The sequence below is a fragment of the Notamacropus eugenii genome, chromosome 4 (genome assembly GCF_028372415.1).
Source record: "Notamacropus eugenii isolate mMacEug1 chromosome 4, mMacEug1.pri_v2, whole genome shotgun sequence".
Classification (NCBI taxonomy): domain Eukaryota; kingdom Metazoa; phylum Chordata; class Mammalia; order Diprotodontia; family Macropodidae; genus Notamacropus; species Notamacropus eugenii.
In genome coordinates this window covers 432,678,934-432,696,923 of record NC_092875.1, presented here as the reverse complement: position 1 = coordinate 432,696,923, position 17,990 = coordinate 432,678,934, and the positions used below count along the sequence as shown (strand labels likewise).

General features: G+C 40.8%; 1 protein-coding gene across 1 annotated transcript in view; it reads right to left on the bottom strand.

Moving 5' to 3' along the window:
* Positions 1–13,221, bottom strand: part of FECH (ferrochelatase) — a 45,055-nt gene extending 31,834 nt beyond the window's left edge. Inside the window, exons 1-2 of the mRNA XM_072605965.1 lie at positions 13,072–13,221; positions 4,448–4,580 (exon numbers count right to left, since the gene is read on the bottom strand). Of these exons, the coding sequence (XP_072462066.1) occupies positions 4,448–4,580; positions 13,072–13,102 (164 nt within the window). The 5' untranslated portion in view covers positions 13,103–13,221. The remainder of the gene's footprint in view (positions 1–4,447; positions 4,581–13,071) is intronic.
* Between the last annotated feature and the right edge of the window lie 4,769 nt (positions 13,222–17,990).

Sequence of the window (17,990 nt, the reverse complement as noted above, 5' to 3'; positions counted from 1 at the left end):
AAATGGGTTGAGACATCATCTTTTAAGAAATTATCAAGGAAAACCTCCCTGATATTCTAGAACCAAAGGGTAAAAGAGAAATTGAAAGAATCCACTGATCACCTCCTGAGAGAGATCACAAAAGGAAAACTCCTAGGAATATTATAGCCAAATTCCAGAATTCCCAGGTCAAGGAGAAAATATTGCAAGCTGGAAAGTCAAGTGTCTCAGGTGAGATTTGAACTCAGGTTCTCCTGACTCCGGCACTGGTGCTCTATCCACAGCACCACCTAGCTTCCTTGGGAAAAAATTGACATTCAATGAGAAAGAGGAATTGCATGCATTCTTAGAAAAGATCAGAGCTAAATAGAAAATCTGACTTTCAAATACAAGACTCAAAAGAAGCATGAAAAGGTAAATAAGAAAGAGAAATCATAAGGGACTTATTAAAGTTAAACTGTTTGTATTCCTTCACATAAGGATGATATTTGTTATTGATAAGACCTTTCTCATTATTAGGGTAGTTACAAGGAATATATATAGACAGAGGGCACAGGGTGAGTTGAATATGAAGGGATGTTATCTAAAAAATAAAGTTAAGGGGTGAGAGAGGAATGTGCTGGTAGAAAGAGAAAGGAAGAGGTAGAATGGGGTAAAATATTTCACATAAAAGGCAAGAAAAAGCTTTTATAGTGAAGAGAAAAGAAGGGGAAGGTGAGAGGAAATGAGTAAACCTTACTCTCATCAGAACTGGTTTAAAGAGAGAATAACATACACACTCAATTGGATATAGACATCTACCCCACAGGAAAGTAGGGGAGAGAGGAAAAGAGAAGGGGAGAAGAATGTTAGAAAGGAGGGTAGACTGGGAGAAGGGTTGATCAGAAGCAAACACTTTTGAGAAGGTACAGGGTAAAAGGAGAGAAAGAATAAAAAGGGAGCAGAATAGGATAGAGAGAAATAGTCTTTCACTATTATGGAAGTATTTTGCATGACTACACATGTATAAGCTATATCAAGTTGCTTACCTAATCAATAAGGAAGGATGGGGAAGGAGGAAGGGAGAGAATTTGGAACTCAAAGTTTTTAAAACAAATGTAAAAAATTGTTTTTTCCATGTTAACTAGAAAATAAGATACACAGGCAAGGGGGTACAGAAATCTATCTTACCCTGCAGGAAAATGGAAGGAGATAAAAGAAGGAAGGGAGGTGATAGAAGGGAGAGCAGAATGGGAGAAGGGGTGATCAGAAGTGAAACACTTTTGAGGAGGGACAGGGTGAAAAGAAAGGACAGAATAAACCAGGGGAGGGGGAATCAGATGGAACAATAGCGATGGCAACTGTGAAAAAAAAAATGAAGTGAGTTTCTCTGATAAAGGCCTTATTTCTCTAACAAATAGCGAATTATGTCAAATTTATAAAAATAAGAGCCATTCCCCAATTGATAAATGATCAAAAGATAATAATCAGTTTTCAGATGAAGTCATTAAAGCTGTCTATAGCCATATTAAAAATACTCTAACTCACTACTGATTGGAGAAATGCAAAAGCAATTCTAAGGTACGACCTCATACCTATTAGATTAGCTAACAGGACAGAAGAAGTAAATGACAAATGTTGGAAGAGATGTAGGAAAAATGAGACATTAATGTACTATTGTCAGAATTGTGAACTGATTAAACCATTCTATAGAACGACTTGGTACTATGCTCAAAGAGCTATAAAACCATGCATGTCCTCTGACATAGCGATACCACTACCATATCCCAAAAAGACATAAAAAATAAAAGGGAAAAGGAGTTAGATGTACAATAATATCTATAGCAGCTCTTTTCTGGGGGTAAAGAATCAGAAATTGAGGGGATGCACATCAATTGTGGAATCACTGAACAAGCTGTGGTACATAATTATGAAGGAATACTATTGTACTATAAGAAATGATGAGCAGGATGCCCTCAGAAAAACCTGGAAAGACTTGCATGGGTTGATGCAAAGTGAACTGGGTACAAAGTAAAAGCATACTGTAAGATGATCAGCTGTGAATGGCTCAACAATACAACTATCCATGACAACTTTGAAGGACTTCGATAAAAAGTGCAATCCATCCCCAGAGAAAGAACTGATGGTGTCTGAACACAGATTGAAGCATACTTTTTTAACTTTATTTTTTCTTGAGGTTTTTTTTTTTGTCTATGTGTTCTTTCACAACATGACTATCATGGATATGTTCTGCATGACTATACATATTAAACTTATATGAAATTACTTGCCTTCTTAATGAGGGTGGGGGTGGGGAGGGAGGAAGTGAGAGAATTTGGAACTCAAAGTTTTAAAAACAAATGTTAAAAATTGTTTTTACATGTAACTGGGGAAAAATTAAATACTAAATAAATACCAAAAAAGTAGACAATAATGTCAAATTTACAAAGGAGAAAGTCTCCCTCTTGAACATGTCACAGTGGGTAAATGACCAATTCTCAACCTTAATTTTAAAAACAGGAACCAACTTCCAGAAAAAAGAAAGCAGCAGCTCAAAGCTCTAGCTAGAAGGAACCTCGGAGGCCATCTAGCCCCTCCCCCTGGGGCCCAAGGAGGTTTAAATGCCTTGCTCCAAGTCACTTGGGTAAAAGGAAACAACAGAGGTCACATTAGAACCAGGTCTTCTGACTTCTGAGCTAGTTTTCTTTCTATTAGAGATATGTCCATTTTGTAGCCCACTAAGAGTTAACTCAAGAAATTTTCATAGTTTCTCTTAAAGGAAGATGCGCTGAACTAAGAAACTCAAATAGAGAGGTAAAGGCAACATTCCATAGGCTCTCCAAATACTAAAGCCTGAAAATCTTCTACCAAAGTATGGAAAACTAGTAGTTTTCTGTTACCTGAAAATTCAGGATGCTCTCCTGTGCACTCCCCATGTGCCCTGAATCTCTCTCACTCTTCTTCCCTGGTCCCAGCATCCCCCTACTTTCACTCTCTAAGACTGTGACTAACAATAAATTATAATACACTTTTCCAGGGATGGGTGCCAGTTCTTAAATTAAGGGATAGGAAACACGAGGCCAGATGACTCATCGAAAGCCACAGAGGGTATCAGCATTCAATCTGGATTTAGAACTCTCCTTTTCATCTACACCACCTGAGCTCAGAGCAGGAGACTGACCATTGAGGTCTGAATGGGACATCACTCTGCCTTGCTGGCATTTTGGAAAACCCATGTTCCATCTTGTACATGAAAGAGAAGTAAGGGTTTGAAAATGTTGAAACACCACTGCACTTAATTCCAAATGATGTTGTGAATGGTGAATGGTTCATTAGTAACTTCTCACACCACTTTCCCAGCTTTGTGAAGAGTAAAGCTTCCATCAAAGATCACAATCTTTTCCCCAAGAGAGAAAGATATAATGTCTGGAATCAGGGTCTAAATGGTCAGGTTACCTTTCTTTAAACGCTCAAGCACATTAAAAGAAAAAGTGCAAATCACTGAAGACATATTACTCAAAAGTTTTCACCCTTGTGTCATTTTTTTTTTTCAGTTTTAAAGTTTTCCTTTGACTTAACCTGCCCCAAATCTATGAAACTTACATAAGCTAGTCTGTGGTTGAAAAGAACAAAAGTAAAATCCTGTTTTTATTGCAAATGATTTATACCAAGAAAAAGAAACACAAAAATTCCATATGTTCATAACCTGACCACTCTGCGCATGTTTGAACATTTGTGATATCTTTCACATTTATTGTCTCATACGCTAATAACGTTTGGGGAACGCTATAAATGTTTACTACCATAATAGTAATAAATAAAAATAAACAATAAAGTTAAAAATAAAATAATAAATAAACAGTAAAGCAATAATAAATTGCAAAGGTACTTTGCAATTAATGAGAGCAACAAAAGGTTTTAAGGCTGATTTATACCCTTTCTTCTTCACACACAAAAAAATGGAGAAATAGCATTGTGAAGTATAAGATGCTAAAACCCTGCAGCTTCTCCAGCTCCACATTTATACACAAAATGAGGCCTCAGAGTTTGTCAGATGTGACAATATAATCTTCCAGAACCAATTTCAACCCCAAATTACTGATAACATTTCCACTTCTGTGTGGCATTCACTAGAGGTCATCCTCCTGAGGCTGTGATGGCTAGAAGGGGGTCAATGGGGGTCAAACAAGAATGCCATTCCCTTTTCCACTCAGCCAACATGAAAAGGCTCTCTGTACTCCTTCTTCTTCCCAATGAGGGGACGGTGCCTTGGGGACAGACAGAAAGAGCTCAAGGTTAAAGTATTTTCTCCCTTACATAAAATATTCCACAGATTCTCACATTTGGTGACACCAAGCCCAAGTGAAGAAAATATTCCTAATTAACAGAACCTACGTAGTCCCTTTCTTGTAGGGCAGGTTATACTCACTGATACTCATTCATATCAATCAAGAGAAGCTTTCTTTATTTCTAAAACTTTAATTCCTACCTCTTCTCTGGTTCAACTTGAGCTTTTGTTCTTTGCGTGTGTGTGGTTGTTGTTGTAGTCTCCACTGCGCCAGACTGACACCTCCACAGCCCATGGCTTCTCCCATGACTGCCACCCCTGCTGCTTTTCAACACTGCAATAAAATTTAAATAAATTTAGTGTGAAATCTGGTTGGAAAGCAATTGCTTTGAAAAGGCGTGCTAAGAACATAGTTCCTGGACTTATATAAATGTGGAGATTTGGGGAGTCTAAATTCATTTCCTCACTGTCTTTTGCAGGAAACAAAAGGATTTTAAAAGGCATTCAGAACTAGAATTACATTTATTTCAGTTAGTTATCACATTTCTGCTTGTCTGTCAGCCTATGAAAATAAAATAATGGATTGGCTCAATCAGATTGAACTATTGCTGAATGTTTTTCTATTATTAAATCTCAAAAGAGCGTCACTCCCTTGGGATTTATAATAAAATCAAAGTTTAAGTCCCATAGCAGGCTCATGGTATGTGTGATATGCCATGAGGCTGACTTGTTCCCATGGCCTGTTTCTACTGGCCTTCAAGCTGATGAAATGAAAGTTGGCTCAGTCTCTCCCATTCTAACCCTACCCTGAGAGTCAGTGTTGGTAACAGTGTTGGCATCTTCCCCACACTTTCTGTGCATTAAAAGAAAAGGAGTTATGAACACATTTTAAAATGTGACTCACCTCTGTTCTCTAGTACAGAAGCAAGGAAATAACTAGTCACACTAAAATAGACTGGCCCCCTAAAATCATTTGCAAGTTTTTGAAAGATGAGGAATCATGCCTTTTTTGTGACTAAAATACGTAAACTATGGAAGAAAGACATATCTGGACTACTGAGAGCAGACTCTGCTCAGTCCCAAAAGATCCACATGTGGGAAGCTGTATTATATAAACCTCATTAAATGAGGATGGAAGAATATAAACTGACACAGGGAAATTCAACTCAGGTCCTACTGACTGTCACAATTTTCAACTCAGCACATACAACCATCAGCTTATTTTAGGCAAGCACCTTTTAAAACGAGTGAGGTGGTTTAACCAAATTCTCAGTGAGGCCAGAACAGCTATAAGGCCCTTTTATGAATGAATTAAATCAGATTATTCTTGGAGGCATATCTAGGTTGCATCAAGGTAAATTATTTTGGAACTGGATTATTTGACTTGGTACTAAAACAATATTCTCTCTTTCCCAAAGGCAGGGATCCACAAACAGATTTCCAAATTGGTTGCACGCTCTTCTCTCTACTACATCCCCCTCTCCACAGTTTGCCAAGAGTCCCAGAGGGGGAACAGACACAGTCAGCACCAGCGTCCTTCCTGACTCTGCCCAGGAATTTTATAACAATAGCGACTACATAGTACCTTTCTTAAAGTTTCCAAAGTAGGTTTCCTCACAACAACTCTCAGGTATCACAAACATTATTATTCCCATTTTAGGAAAGAGAAAAATGACTTCAAAGTTAAGCGACTTGACCATGGTCACATGGAGGTCACTATCCAGGCCTCCTGATTTTAAGTCCAGCACAATTTCAACTATACCAGGGGTTCTTGAACGTGGTTGTTGATTGTTTTTTTTTAATAGTTTGATAACTATATTTCCAATACGGTGGTTCCTTTTGTAATAAACATTATTTTAAGAAGGGTTCACAGCCGAAAGGCTCCACAACACAAACAAGGTTAAGAACTCCTTCCCTGAACCACGAGGCCTCACACTGCACTTCTCAGGAACCTTCCTGTCAGTAAAGGCACCAGCACATCAGAAAGAGAGAAGTCTGCAATCAGAGGTCCCAGGTTTAGAATCCATCTCTGTATGATGAGCAACTTACTTAACTACTCTTCATTTTAGATTCCTATCTATAAAATAGGAATAGTAACCCATACTACCTATCTCACAGAGACATGAGGGTTAATTGAAGCACTAGATATATTTCAATTCAAAGTACTTCTGTGAACCATACAGTACAATATAAATGTACATTTTGTTCTGCTTCTTCCAGCCCAAGAATCTCAAGATTAGAGAAAAGAAAAGTAGCCTCTCCTCACAAAAAGGTCAGGGAAATCAACTAAAAGAATTTAAAGTAATCTCAACTCATTCAAAATAAATGACAAATTTTAATTTAATATGTAATCAGCCAACAAGGGTTATGTCAAAAGAGAACGTACTGAGTTAAACTTTCTAGCCACTTTACTCACTCACCCAATGTACTATAAATCCGATCCTGCTTATGATACAGAATATGAGTCTGCCTTCGTAAACCTATGAACCATAACAGAAACAAGAGAACAGGACTGTCCTAACTTGCTTTTCCCCTCCTGGGATGGGAAGCATGTAAGGAAGGCAAATGGATTCCTCTCGTTCACTGGAGGGTCATTTTTACAAGTCTTCATATGGAACTTCATATACCTACCCATCCAAAATTACTGTACCAGATTCAAAATAGAAACTGAAATATGAGGTGCTATGAGGTTGAATCAACAGCAACAACTTACCACAAAATCACAGAGGTGTAACAGGCATCACAGGCCACCTGGCCCAACCTGTACAAGTACCTTGAACAAGTATCTCCTCCAAAACAGCCCCAATAATGGTAATTTGGCTTAGTTTGAAGGGCTCTCTCTAATAAAGAGGAACTCACTCCTGAACCAGGCCATTTCACTTCTGGTAGTTCTAATTATTAGGAAACTTTTTCTTAGGCCAATTTCTTAACCTGGGGTCCATGGGCAGATTTTTTTATGGGGATGGGAGATCTATACATTTTTATATTCACTAAAGGTTTCCTTACTAATCTTACATATTTTATTTTATGCATTTAAAACCAGGTGGCTCATTGGATGGAGCACCAGCCCCAGAGTTGGGAAAACCTGAGTTCAAATCCAGCCTCAGACACTTACTGGGTGTATAACCCTGAGCAAGTCCCTTAATCCCATTGCCTCCAAATTTAAAAACAAACAAACAAAAAACCATCATTCTGAGAAACAGTCCATAGACTTCACCAGACTGCCAAAGCTTAAGAAGCCCTTTCTTGGACCAAGCCCATTAATCTGTCTCTCTACACACTCTCTCCCACTGCTCCTAGTTCTGCCTTCTGGGACCAAGTAGATCAAGTCTTATTTCCTCATCCAAATGTCAGCCCTTCAAATACAACTATCACTCTCTTCTACAGACCCAACATCCTTCCTTCTGCTGATCTTCCTGTGATATGATCTCTGCTTTTAGGACTCCCATGTCCCAATGCCAATTCACATTGCACTTCTGGACCTCTAAAATCATCAATTCCTTCTTAAATGAATTGTCATATAACCATATTTTTCCCCCATTTTATACTCATGATGTTAATTTTTGAACCACTGTAGGACTTTACATTTTTCTTGATTTAATTTCATTGAATTAGATTTAGCCCTCACTCTAAAGTGTCAAGATCTTATATGGTGGTCAATCAGTCAGTCAATAAGCATTCATTAAGTTTCTATGTGCCAGGAATTATGTTAAATGCTGGAGATACAAAGAAAGGCAAGGCAGTCCCTGCTTTCAAGGAGCTCACAATCTAATGCAGCAGACAACATGCAAACAAATACGTTCAAAAGAGCCATATTTAGGATAGAAAGGAAATAATCAACAGAGCAAAGGCACTATTCCTATTAAGGAATAGAAAGGATTCCTGTAGAAAGTGAAATAGCCAGGACTTTAAGGAAGTCAAGGAAGCCAAGAAGAGAACCTTCCAGGTATGGGGACAGTCAGAAAAAATGCTCAGAGCTGAGAAATGAAGGTTCTTGTTCAGGGAAGAAGAGGCTGCTGTCACTGGATCAGAGTATAATTAGCACATGTAAGATTTAAGACTGAAAATCTGGCAGAGAACTAGGCTACAAAGGGCATGAATGATAGAGGACTTTGTATCCTGGAGCGATAGGGAACTCTTGACGTTTGAATAGGGGGCAGAACATGGTTGGACCAGAGCTTTAGGAAAATCACGTTAACCTCTGGCTGAATAGGGAGAGACTTACGGCAGGCAGACTAAGCAGTAGGCTACTGCAATAGTCGAGGTATGGGATGAAGGCCTGAACCAGGGTAGTGGTAATATTGTAGATATAAGGTGGAACATTCAAGAAATCTCACAAAGGTGAAATTTATAGGTTTTGGCAACAGATTGGATATGGAGGGCGAGAGTAGTGAGGAATCCAGGATGACACCCAGGTTGTGTGCCTGTGAGACTGGAAAAATGTGATACCCTCAACAGAAACAGGCTGTAGAGGTGAGATTTTAGAGGAAAATAATGAGTTCAATTTTGGCCTTGCTGAATTTAAGATATCTGTGAGACATTCACATGTTCTCAATGATACTTAATAATTAGAAGATCATAATAAAAATTTGAGAACTTGATCATTTTTCAAATGCTACAGCATATTTTGACTTCTTTTAAAGTTCCTTTTGATACACAAGAAAAGGACAGTCAGTTTCAGCATTTTACTGTTTACATAATTTTTAAAAATGTGGAGCATTTCTTTCATATCCTTTGTGACCAAGAAGAAAAAGCACTGACTAGATCAGAGGACTTGGTTCAAATCTTAGCCCTGCTACCACCCACTGTGTGACCTTGGACAATTTACATCCTCCTTTCAGTCAATTTCCTCATCTCTGAAGTGACAGGATTAGGCCACATGGTCTGTAAGCTCCTTTGCAGTTTTAACTCCTAACATCTTTGGCACTAAAGGCCTCCTACCTTCATTGCTTATATTTGTGGATACTTTGTTTTAAGTATAGTGGCCTGGATAAGAGAATCTGCAGTATACTGCATCACTTCATGGCTTATAATGCAGAGTTTTTATGATTTTATAGGAAATGTCATTAAAGGGCGGGAGGGAGTTAATTCAATACTACTAACTCTCAACACCATTACTGAGTCTTTATGCCTATTCTAAAAAGAGCATCACTTTATTCCCTAGGTGATCTATGTCTGTAATAGAGACCTGGCATACAGGTTTGCATATTGATCCTTTTCAGTTACTCTCTATTGATGGCACGCTGACTGGTCAGCTTTTCAGAAGAGTCAGAGGATCTCATATCTATATGTGTGTCTGCATGTGTGTATATGTGTGTGTGTGGGAGGGGTGTTAGACAGAGAGACAAAGACAGAGACAGAGAGATAGAGACAGAAACAGAAAGAGGATATGAGCCAAAAAAGTGTTTCTCAAACACTTTCTTGAACATAACAGTCTCATAGCGGTATGGTTGCTGTCCTCTAATGGAATCTGCAAGACAACACTGATTGCAGATTAATAAAAGTAACACCTTAAGAGGCAAAAGAACACATACATGTGTAATTTTCATTGGGTCAATCAACCAACAAGCATTTGGGGAGGCAAGCCGTAGTGCAGAATTTGGAGTCAAAAAGACTTGGGTTAAAATCTCACCTCAAACATTTACTAGTGCATGATCCAGAGTAAATTATTCAATGTCTCTGTGCCTCAGTTTCCTCATCCATAAAATGAGGGGGTTGGACTCAATGGGCTATAAGATCCCTTCCTCTATTAAGTACCTACTATGCGCTAGGCCCTGTGATTGGGAGGACACAAAGAAAAGTCCCTGATCTAAAAGAGTATGCCATTGCTGGGGTATAAAACATACACACAAATGAGTATAAAATACTTAAACTGATGTATGATATTATCTACTTGGAAGTTCCTTCCAATGATGCGGGTCACACAGCGTCCATCCTCGTCCATCCTATGTAACTCTTAGCCACGTACTCCCCTACATTCTGTGTAACAGGTCCATCCAAATCTGCCGAAGGGTTTCTTCTCTCTCCCCTAACACCAAAAGGGCAGTGGTGGAGCCCCCTGTTGTCCACCCTCTCCATGTGTCACCAGATGTGACCAGTTCATTTTCTTCTCCTATCATACAATTCCTCGCTAATGTCTTTCCTCCAGTTCTACTTCATTGATTACATGCTCAGCCTGCTCAAACATTTCTCTGTGTGCCCCTTATTTTCTAGAATCAGGGCTTCTTAAACTTTTTCCTCTTACTGTCCTTCAGCACTTCTGTCTTCCTAGGCAAGTATATTCCATGACTCATCACCATACGGCAACACCAGGAAAATGGTTGTATTAAAAAGATGGGCCTTTCCCTTCATGCGAAGCAGGAAAAAATGTTCGCAATTTCTTAAAGGCAATCCAACCAGTTTTTCTCCTCCTGTTTAATTCCAGATCCAACCAAGAGTCCACCTGTCCAGTCTGCATCTGATAAATATACGGACAGCTAAGGTCTATCTGGTATCCAATCAAATTCATTTTGAAATCTGGACAATAGGCATTTTTATGTGCTTGGTCTTTCCCACGTAAAAAGATAATAGTGCTCTCAAAAGAAAGAGAAAAGTAGGAGGGCCAAGTTTAGGGGGAAAAAATGAGCTCTGTTTTTGGATATAATGTATTTGAGACTTCAATGGAAAATTCAGGAGGAGATATCTAGGAGGAAGCTGATGACATTCAAGAGAGAGAGTTGGACATATAAATTTGGGAATTATCTACATAAAGGTGATACTTTAACTCATCAGAGCAGATGAGATCAGTGACCTCCAAGGAAGAAATCATAATAAGGAAGAGAAAAGGGCTCAGGACAGAACAGTGGGGGGAGTGGGGAGTTGCCCACCCTAAAGGGGCAGCTGGTAGATAATACTATCAAGAAGGGGCAATCAGAGAGGTTAAAGGTTACTGTCACAGAAATCAAGGGAATCGAGAATATCCAAGGGGAGAAGGTGAGCAACAGAATGCAGAATGCAGAGAGGTAAAGGAGAATGAGAATTAAGAGAAGACCATCCATTCAATTTAGCAATTTAGGGATTACTGGTTAATTCAATTAGAGACAACAAACATTTCTTAATCACTTATTATCTACAAGGCACAGAGCTAGATGATCAGGATAAAAAACAAAGAGGCAGGAACTGCCACCCCTCAGTGTGTCCAGCACCTGGAGTGGTCCAGTGGCCATCATAAAAAAGGGAATGAAGGGGACCATGATTTCATCCACTTTGGAAAATCCAAGTATGAAATTTGTAATTTATAATCTTAGTAGGATGTCTATGCTAATAATAATAACTCACATTTATATAGTGTTTTAAGACTTGCAAAGCACTTCTCATACAATATTTCATCTGATCCCTATAATAAATGTGTAAGGTAGATTGATAATGTGATTAACTTCAGAATACAGATGAGGGAACTGAGGTTCAGAGAGACTCAAACTCATTTCTTGCTGTCTCCCAAACAGAATCTCTACCCATCACATCATGCTGCCTTTCGCCTGGGGCACAATAGGCACTTGATAGTTCTAGGCTGAAAAAACTATAAAGAGGATTCAGTGGTAGAACGGGCACTTGGTGTATTCAAACAGGTGCCTCTAGGAATTTTCCTAGCTTCTGAAACCAACTAGCAACACTACAACACATAAAATGTGGAAGTCTCCATGCTTGGCGCACTGGCACACACAGCTGTCAGAAGAAACATTTGCTACACCCGCGTAATGAGGGAGGATGGCTCTCTATAAAATGACTCTAAAAACCCTTACTCCCAACCAGGGCTCCCAAGCTTTTCTAATGCAAGCACTATCAGTAAATGAATACTGTTTCATAACATATTTACTTCCATTCTCCAACAACAAGGACCTCTCCCCTCCTGCTCACCCTCCAACAACAGCCTAAAGCCCTCTGTTCATAAGAGATCGTAACAGCTAGGGCCGGAATGAACCTCAAAGGTCATCATTACACAGATGAGGAAAATGAGATCCAGGAAAGTGAATAGTTTACACTAACTCTAAGAGTCATTGCATCACTCCACTTGCATTTTTCTTTCCCCTCCTCCCCAACAGGGCTGAAGACCATAACCGTCTAAGTCAAGCGTTAATAAACTCCAGTGGCTCCCCAGAAATATAAAGTCTTCTGTTTGAACCTTAAATTCTTTCACAATCAGACATTTCCTACCATTCTGGGTTTCTGCTTTTTTTTTTTTTTTAACACTCTACCCCCGCCACACACACACATTCTAAAATCCTGGTCTAGTCACTGTATTCCTCACACAACACTCCATCTCCCACCTCCCAGCCTTTGTCCCAGCTGTGCCCCTGGCATGGAATGATCTTCCTCTTCATCTCCATCTCTGGGATTTCCCCAATCTCCTTAATGACTCAGGGCAAACTACACTTCCCGTAGCAGGCTTGTCCTGGCCCTCCCGGCAGTGAGTGCCATCCCGTCTAGGATTACTCCTGTAAGCCCCAGGGGGGCAAGCCCCCAGTGTGTGCCCCTCACGGTCCCTGCAGTGCTAACGCCAAAGCCTTTCAGCTTCCCCAGGTCTGCCCCACGGTGACGGCGCCCCTGGCAGGGCTGCAGCACCGCCCTCCTTTTACAGAGGGGGTGACCAAGGTCCTGAAAGAGGCAACTCCTCGCGACAGAGGCAGAACTGGAACCCAGGACCTGGGACTCCGCAGCCCGCGCTCGTCTGCATCCCGGGGGGGAGCCCCGACATCCGGGCCCCGCGGCCCCCGCCCACGACCCCAGGAGCGGCCCACGGCCCCAGGAGCGGCCCGCACCGCCGGCCACGACCGAGGCGCACTTACCGGGAGCCAGGAGGCGGGCGGCGGCGGCCATGTTGGGGCGAACTGGAAGCTCGGAGTCGCTGGGCTGAGGCCGCGGCGCCGTCCCCCGAGGCCGCTGCGCACGCGCGCTCCGTCCGGCGCCGGCGCCGGCTCCGGCTCCGGCCCCGCTCTGCTCCGCTCCCCCGCCCGGCTCCGCGCTCGGCCCCCCGCTGGGACCACGCCCGCGCTCCGCTCCGCAGCCGCTCCCTCCAGCGAACTGCGCGGGATCTGCCCAGAGCCCGCGGGCGGGGTGGGCCCCGGGGAGCGGGGGAGGGGCTGCCTGCGGGACCCACCCTCCTCGCCTCTGCCCAGGGAGGACCCGAGCCAAGCTGGGCAGGCCCAGAAAGGGCATCTCCAGCCCCTGCCCCTAGCCCTGGGAAAGCGCCTCGGAGGGCATCCGCTCCGGCGCCCTCGTGTTACGTTTAAGGAAACTGAGGCTTCCTGATTTCGCCCAGATCCTGCGGGCGCATGTGGGATTTGAACTCAGGGTCGGTTTGTTTGGGTTTTCCCCCAGTGTGTCAATGGCTCCTATAAAGATCTAGACATATTTTACTATTGCAGAAAATGTTCATTTACGGATTGCGCTGGAAAGGGCCTCAGAGGCTACATAGTTATAATAATAGCACATACTGGTTATGACTTGTTGCTTTACGGTTATTATTTCATCTTCACAACCACCCTGGAAGATAGGTGTCGTTTTATCTCCTTTTTACATATGAAGAAACTGAGGCAAACAGATTAAGTGGTTTGCTCAGGGTCACCCAGCTAATAAGTCTCACAATAACCTTGGGAGGTACATGCCATTATCTCCATCTTACAGACAAGGAAACTGAGGCAGAGGTTATGTGACTTGCCCAGGCTCACCTAGTGAAAAAGTCTCACAAGAACCTGCAGAGGGAGGTGCCATCACTATCTCCATTTTATAGATGAGGGAAACAGGTTAAGTGACTTGCCCAGGGTCACACAGCTGGTAAGTGCTTGAGGCCGGATTTAAACTCAGGTCCTTCTGACTCGGAGTGTAACAGTCTTCCATTGTACCACCTAGCTGCCCCGCGTATGTGTGTATATGCACATATGTGTACATATATACACATACTTACACACATATGTATATAGTTATGGTTGAATGTTGTCTCCCCTTGTTAGATTGTAAAATCCTTGAGGGTAAAGACTTTTTTTCTTTTCTTTGTATCCCTAGTGTGCAACAAAGTACTTAATAATTGCTTGTGGTTATGCTCATTCTAAATAGGGCATTCCATTTCTCAGTCCAGGATCTCTCTCCCAAAGCCTGAAATGCCCTCTCTCTCTCAACTTTACCACCATCTCTTATGATTACTCGTTGCCTTCAAGATGTAGATCGATGTAACTGCACTCCTTTCTAAAGTCAAATGCAAAATTGTGTCCATTTTGCACAAATTTTGAACCTACCTATAAATGTATGTTTTGAATTAAAAGCATTTATTAAATATTTGCTATGTGTCAAAACTGCTAAGCACTCAGGATTAAAAATACAAAAGACAGTCCCTGCTCTCAAAGAGCTCCATTTAAAGGGGGAAATAAGGTACGTAGGGGAGCAGTGGTCAGAGAAGGGACCTTTGGTCTGGTGCTCAGAACACTGGGGCAGCCAGCTCTTTCCAGACACCGTAACAGTTTGATTTTGATTACAGTTCTCAGAGCAGGAGGATGAGGAGAGTCCATGGACATGGACATGGTCTCAAGGAATATCCAGGCAGGTGGTTTAGTTCCTCCTAGGCCTGATCTCCAGAGGACCCACCCATTTAGAATGTAGCATCTCAGAAATAGGCTTCAGGGCAGGAAATAGCTGAGTAAAGAGGCAGCTTAGACTATAAGCTCCTTGAGGGCAGGTGATGTTTTACTTTGTATTCTTGAGTGCCTGGCTTGTAGTAGGCTCTTAATGAAAGCTTGCTGGTTGCCTGGTGTCCTTGTCTATTATACTTATACATACATGCATACATAAATGTAATCTCTCAACTTGTATGTAATCTTGAGGTCAGAAATAGTGCCTTTTATATAGCAGAGTTAGGGTTAGGGTTGGGTTAGGGTTAGGGTTACTTAATAAATTGCACCTTGAATTGTCTGAGCTCAGGGGAGGGAGGCTTATCACCAGGATGGCCACAACATCCCATGAAATAAAAAAATACATTTTGGAGGGTTCTGTACCTGGGTGGTTGAGGTGCTGATCAAATTATTCAGTTTCCTAAAAATGAATATTTCTGTTGCAGTGGGAGCCCCAATTAAAAGGGTCAGTCTTCATCATTATCTAAAGGTAAAATCAAATGGGAATTCTATAGAATTGTTGCTCTGAAAAATGGAGAATAGTAATTTTTTTTAAATTCCATTTTCCTCTATTTCATTTCCAAGTCTATATTTGTTAGCTCGGATTCTACTCATTCTGTATTGTCTTTTCAAAGGGTTTTTCTAGTATGAGAGATATGCTGTCCTGCCTCGAAAACTGTGAAACTTTTACTTGCTTTTAAATTCAGTACTAGGAGAAGCAGTATGTCTAAGGCCAGAGAAGTAGAAAGCAAGAGGACATTAGGAGTCTGAATTCCCTCTTCATTTAGTCACATCTGGAATACCCTGGATAAGTCAAGTACTCTATCTCTGGCCGCATTCCACTTTCTGCAAAATGAAGATAATGCTTATCTATCATCTGTCTACCACACAGACTCCATTGTGATTGGTGAGTAGGCAAAAACTGGACATAATTTCATAGGAACTCAATGAGCAGCTCATGGTTTGCTTGCATATTGGGGTTTTTTTTTTAGTCAGACTCATGATGGGGTAAAGGTTTGTAAATGTTATAGTACTTTTAGGGGAAGAAATGTACATTTTAGGGGGGAAGCTTATAAAAAATTACTTGTATTGATCATTTTTAATAAATCATTTTTATATTATTTTAATAAATATCAAAACCATTTCATTATTAAATATATTTGTTTAGCAACTATTTATAAATTATATTACTCTTTTTGTGGATATATTTTCATTTTTATTCATTTTCAGTTCAGTTGTCCATCATTTATTCAACAAGGATTTAAGTGTCTACTAGGTGCTGGGGATACAAGCACAAAAACAAAACAAACCCAAATACTTCCTGCCCTTGAAGTCACTCTACTGGAGGTCAAGGGGTACAGAAATAAGCAAATACAAATCTTACACAAAGAAAATGCAATGGGAAGGGAAAGTACTACCACGTAGTTCAGAAAAGGTGGCTTCCTCTAGAAGGTGGAGGCAAAGAAGATTCTATCTCTCCCTGTCCCCCTATTTCCTCGGTATCCAAAGGTCTGGAGATGGGTGAAGGGGCAGCAAATAGGCTGGTCTGGCTGGAACATCAGAATAGATGGGTAAGAACTAGAATATAGTTCCAAAAGGGTTTTTGTATTTTATACTAGGAGTCATGGGACCCTGAAGCTTTTCATGTAGCAGAGTGACAGTGTTAAGACTTGGGCTCAAGGAATATCAACTTGACCACTGTGTAGAAGGTAAGAGTCATGTTTCCAGTGATCAAGACGTACAAAATGTGATACATTAGTACTGCTATTAGTGACAAGAGAAAATGAATCTATTACTCTTCACCCAGAAGAAGTATCTCTATTATCACAGAAATGTGTTTGATGTTACTAAAAGGTAGTGGAAAGAAGATTGGTTTGGAACCAGAAGAGTTCTGCCTGGGGGTCAATCCCAAGCAAAAGCAAGTCACTTGAACCAAGTCTGGTTCCTCATGGGGGAGGGGGTTGTAAAACAGTAATAATACCTTCAGTACTTAATCCCACAGCATTGTTTTAAAGATCACATGAGATCATAGATGCTTTGCAACTTCCAGCATACTTTAATTAGATCATCAGGCTACCAAAGTTGTTCAATTGTGCCAACCTCTTTGAAACTCCATTTGGGGTTTTCTTGGCAAAGATACTGGAGTGATTTCTCACTTCCTTCTCCAGCTCATTTTACAGATGAGGAAACTGAGGCAGAGTTAAGTGGCTTGCCCAAGGTCACCCAGCTAGTAAGTGTCTGAGGGCAGATTTGAATTCACATCTTCTTGACTCCCGGCACTCTATCTACTGTACTCCTTTACTTGTGCAAAATCTGAAGGCACCCTATTGTCACTTATTTTTCAAAATATACCTAGATGTGTTTTTCCTGACATATGTGTCCTCTTAGGGGCATAGACAAATATAGGAAGATCACACCATTATAATGGCTAGTCAGTCAATAAGATAAATGTAGTTATTAAGGCCTGTTGTGCCAGACATTGTACTGGATCAGCTTTAATGTATAACTTTCCAATCCTAAGATTAAAATCAGTGTCTTTAGAAAACTAATAGTGCTTTATACTCTGTAAATATTGAATAATGAGGACATTAAGATGAGCAGAATGATGAAAAGCTAAAAATTTTTTTTTCCTGAAATGTATAGATTCATAGATTTAGACCTAAAATGGATCTTAGAGATGAGGGTGATCCCTTTCATTTTACAGATAAGTAAATTAAAGCCCAGGTAGTTAGGTGCTGCAGTAGATAGAATACAGGGTCTGAAGTCAGCAAGACTCATCTTCCTGAGTTCAAATCTGACCTCAGATACTTACTAGCTGTGGCAAGTCACTAAGTTCTGTTTGCCTCAGTTTCCTCATCTGTAAAATGAGCTAGAGAAGGAAATGACAAAACACTGCCAAGGAAACCCCAAATGAGGCAGGCATGATTTAACAACAGCAGCAAACTGAAGCCCATAGAGTTTAAAAGACTTGGCCAATGTCAGTCAATAAGCAGGCAGAATATGAACCCAGGTCCTCTGATTCCAAGACCACATCACACTGCTGCATATGTCCCAATGAGTTAATTTCAGGGGAAAAAACTGAAAAGCACATAGGGTAAATTAAA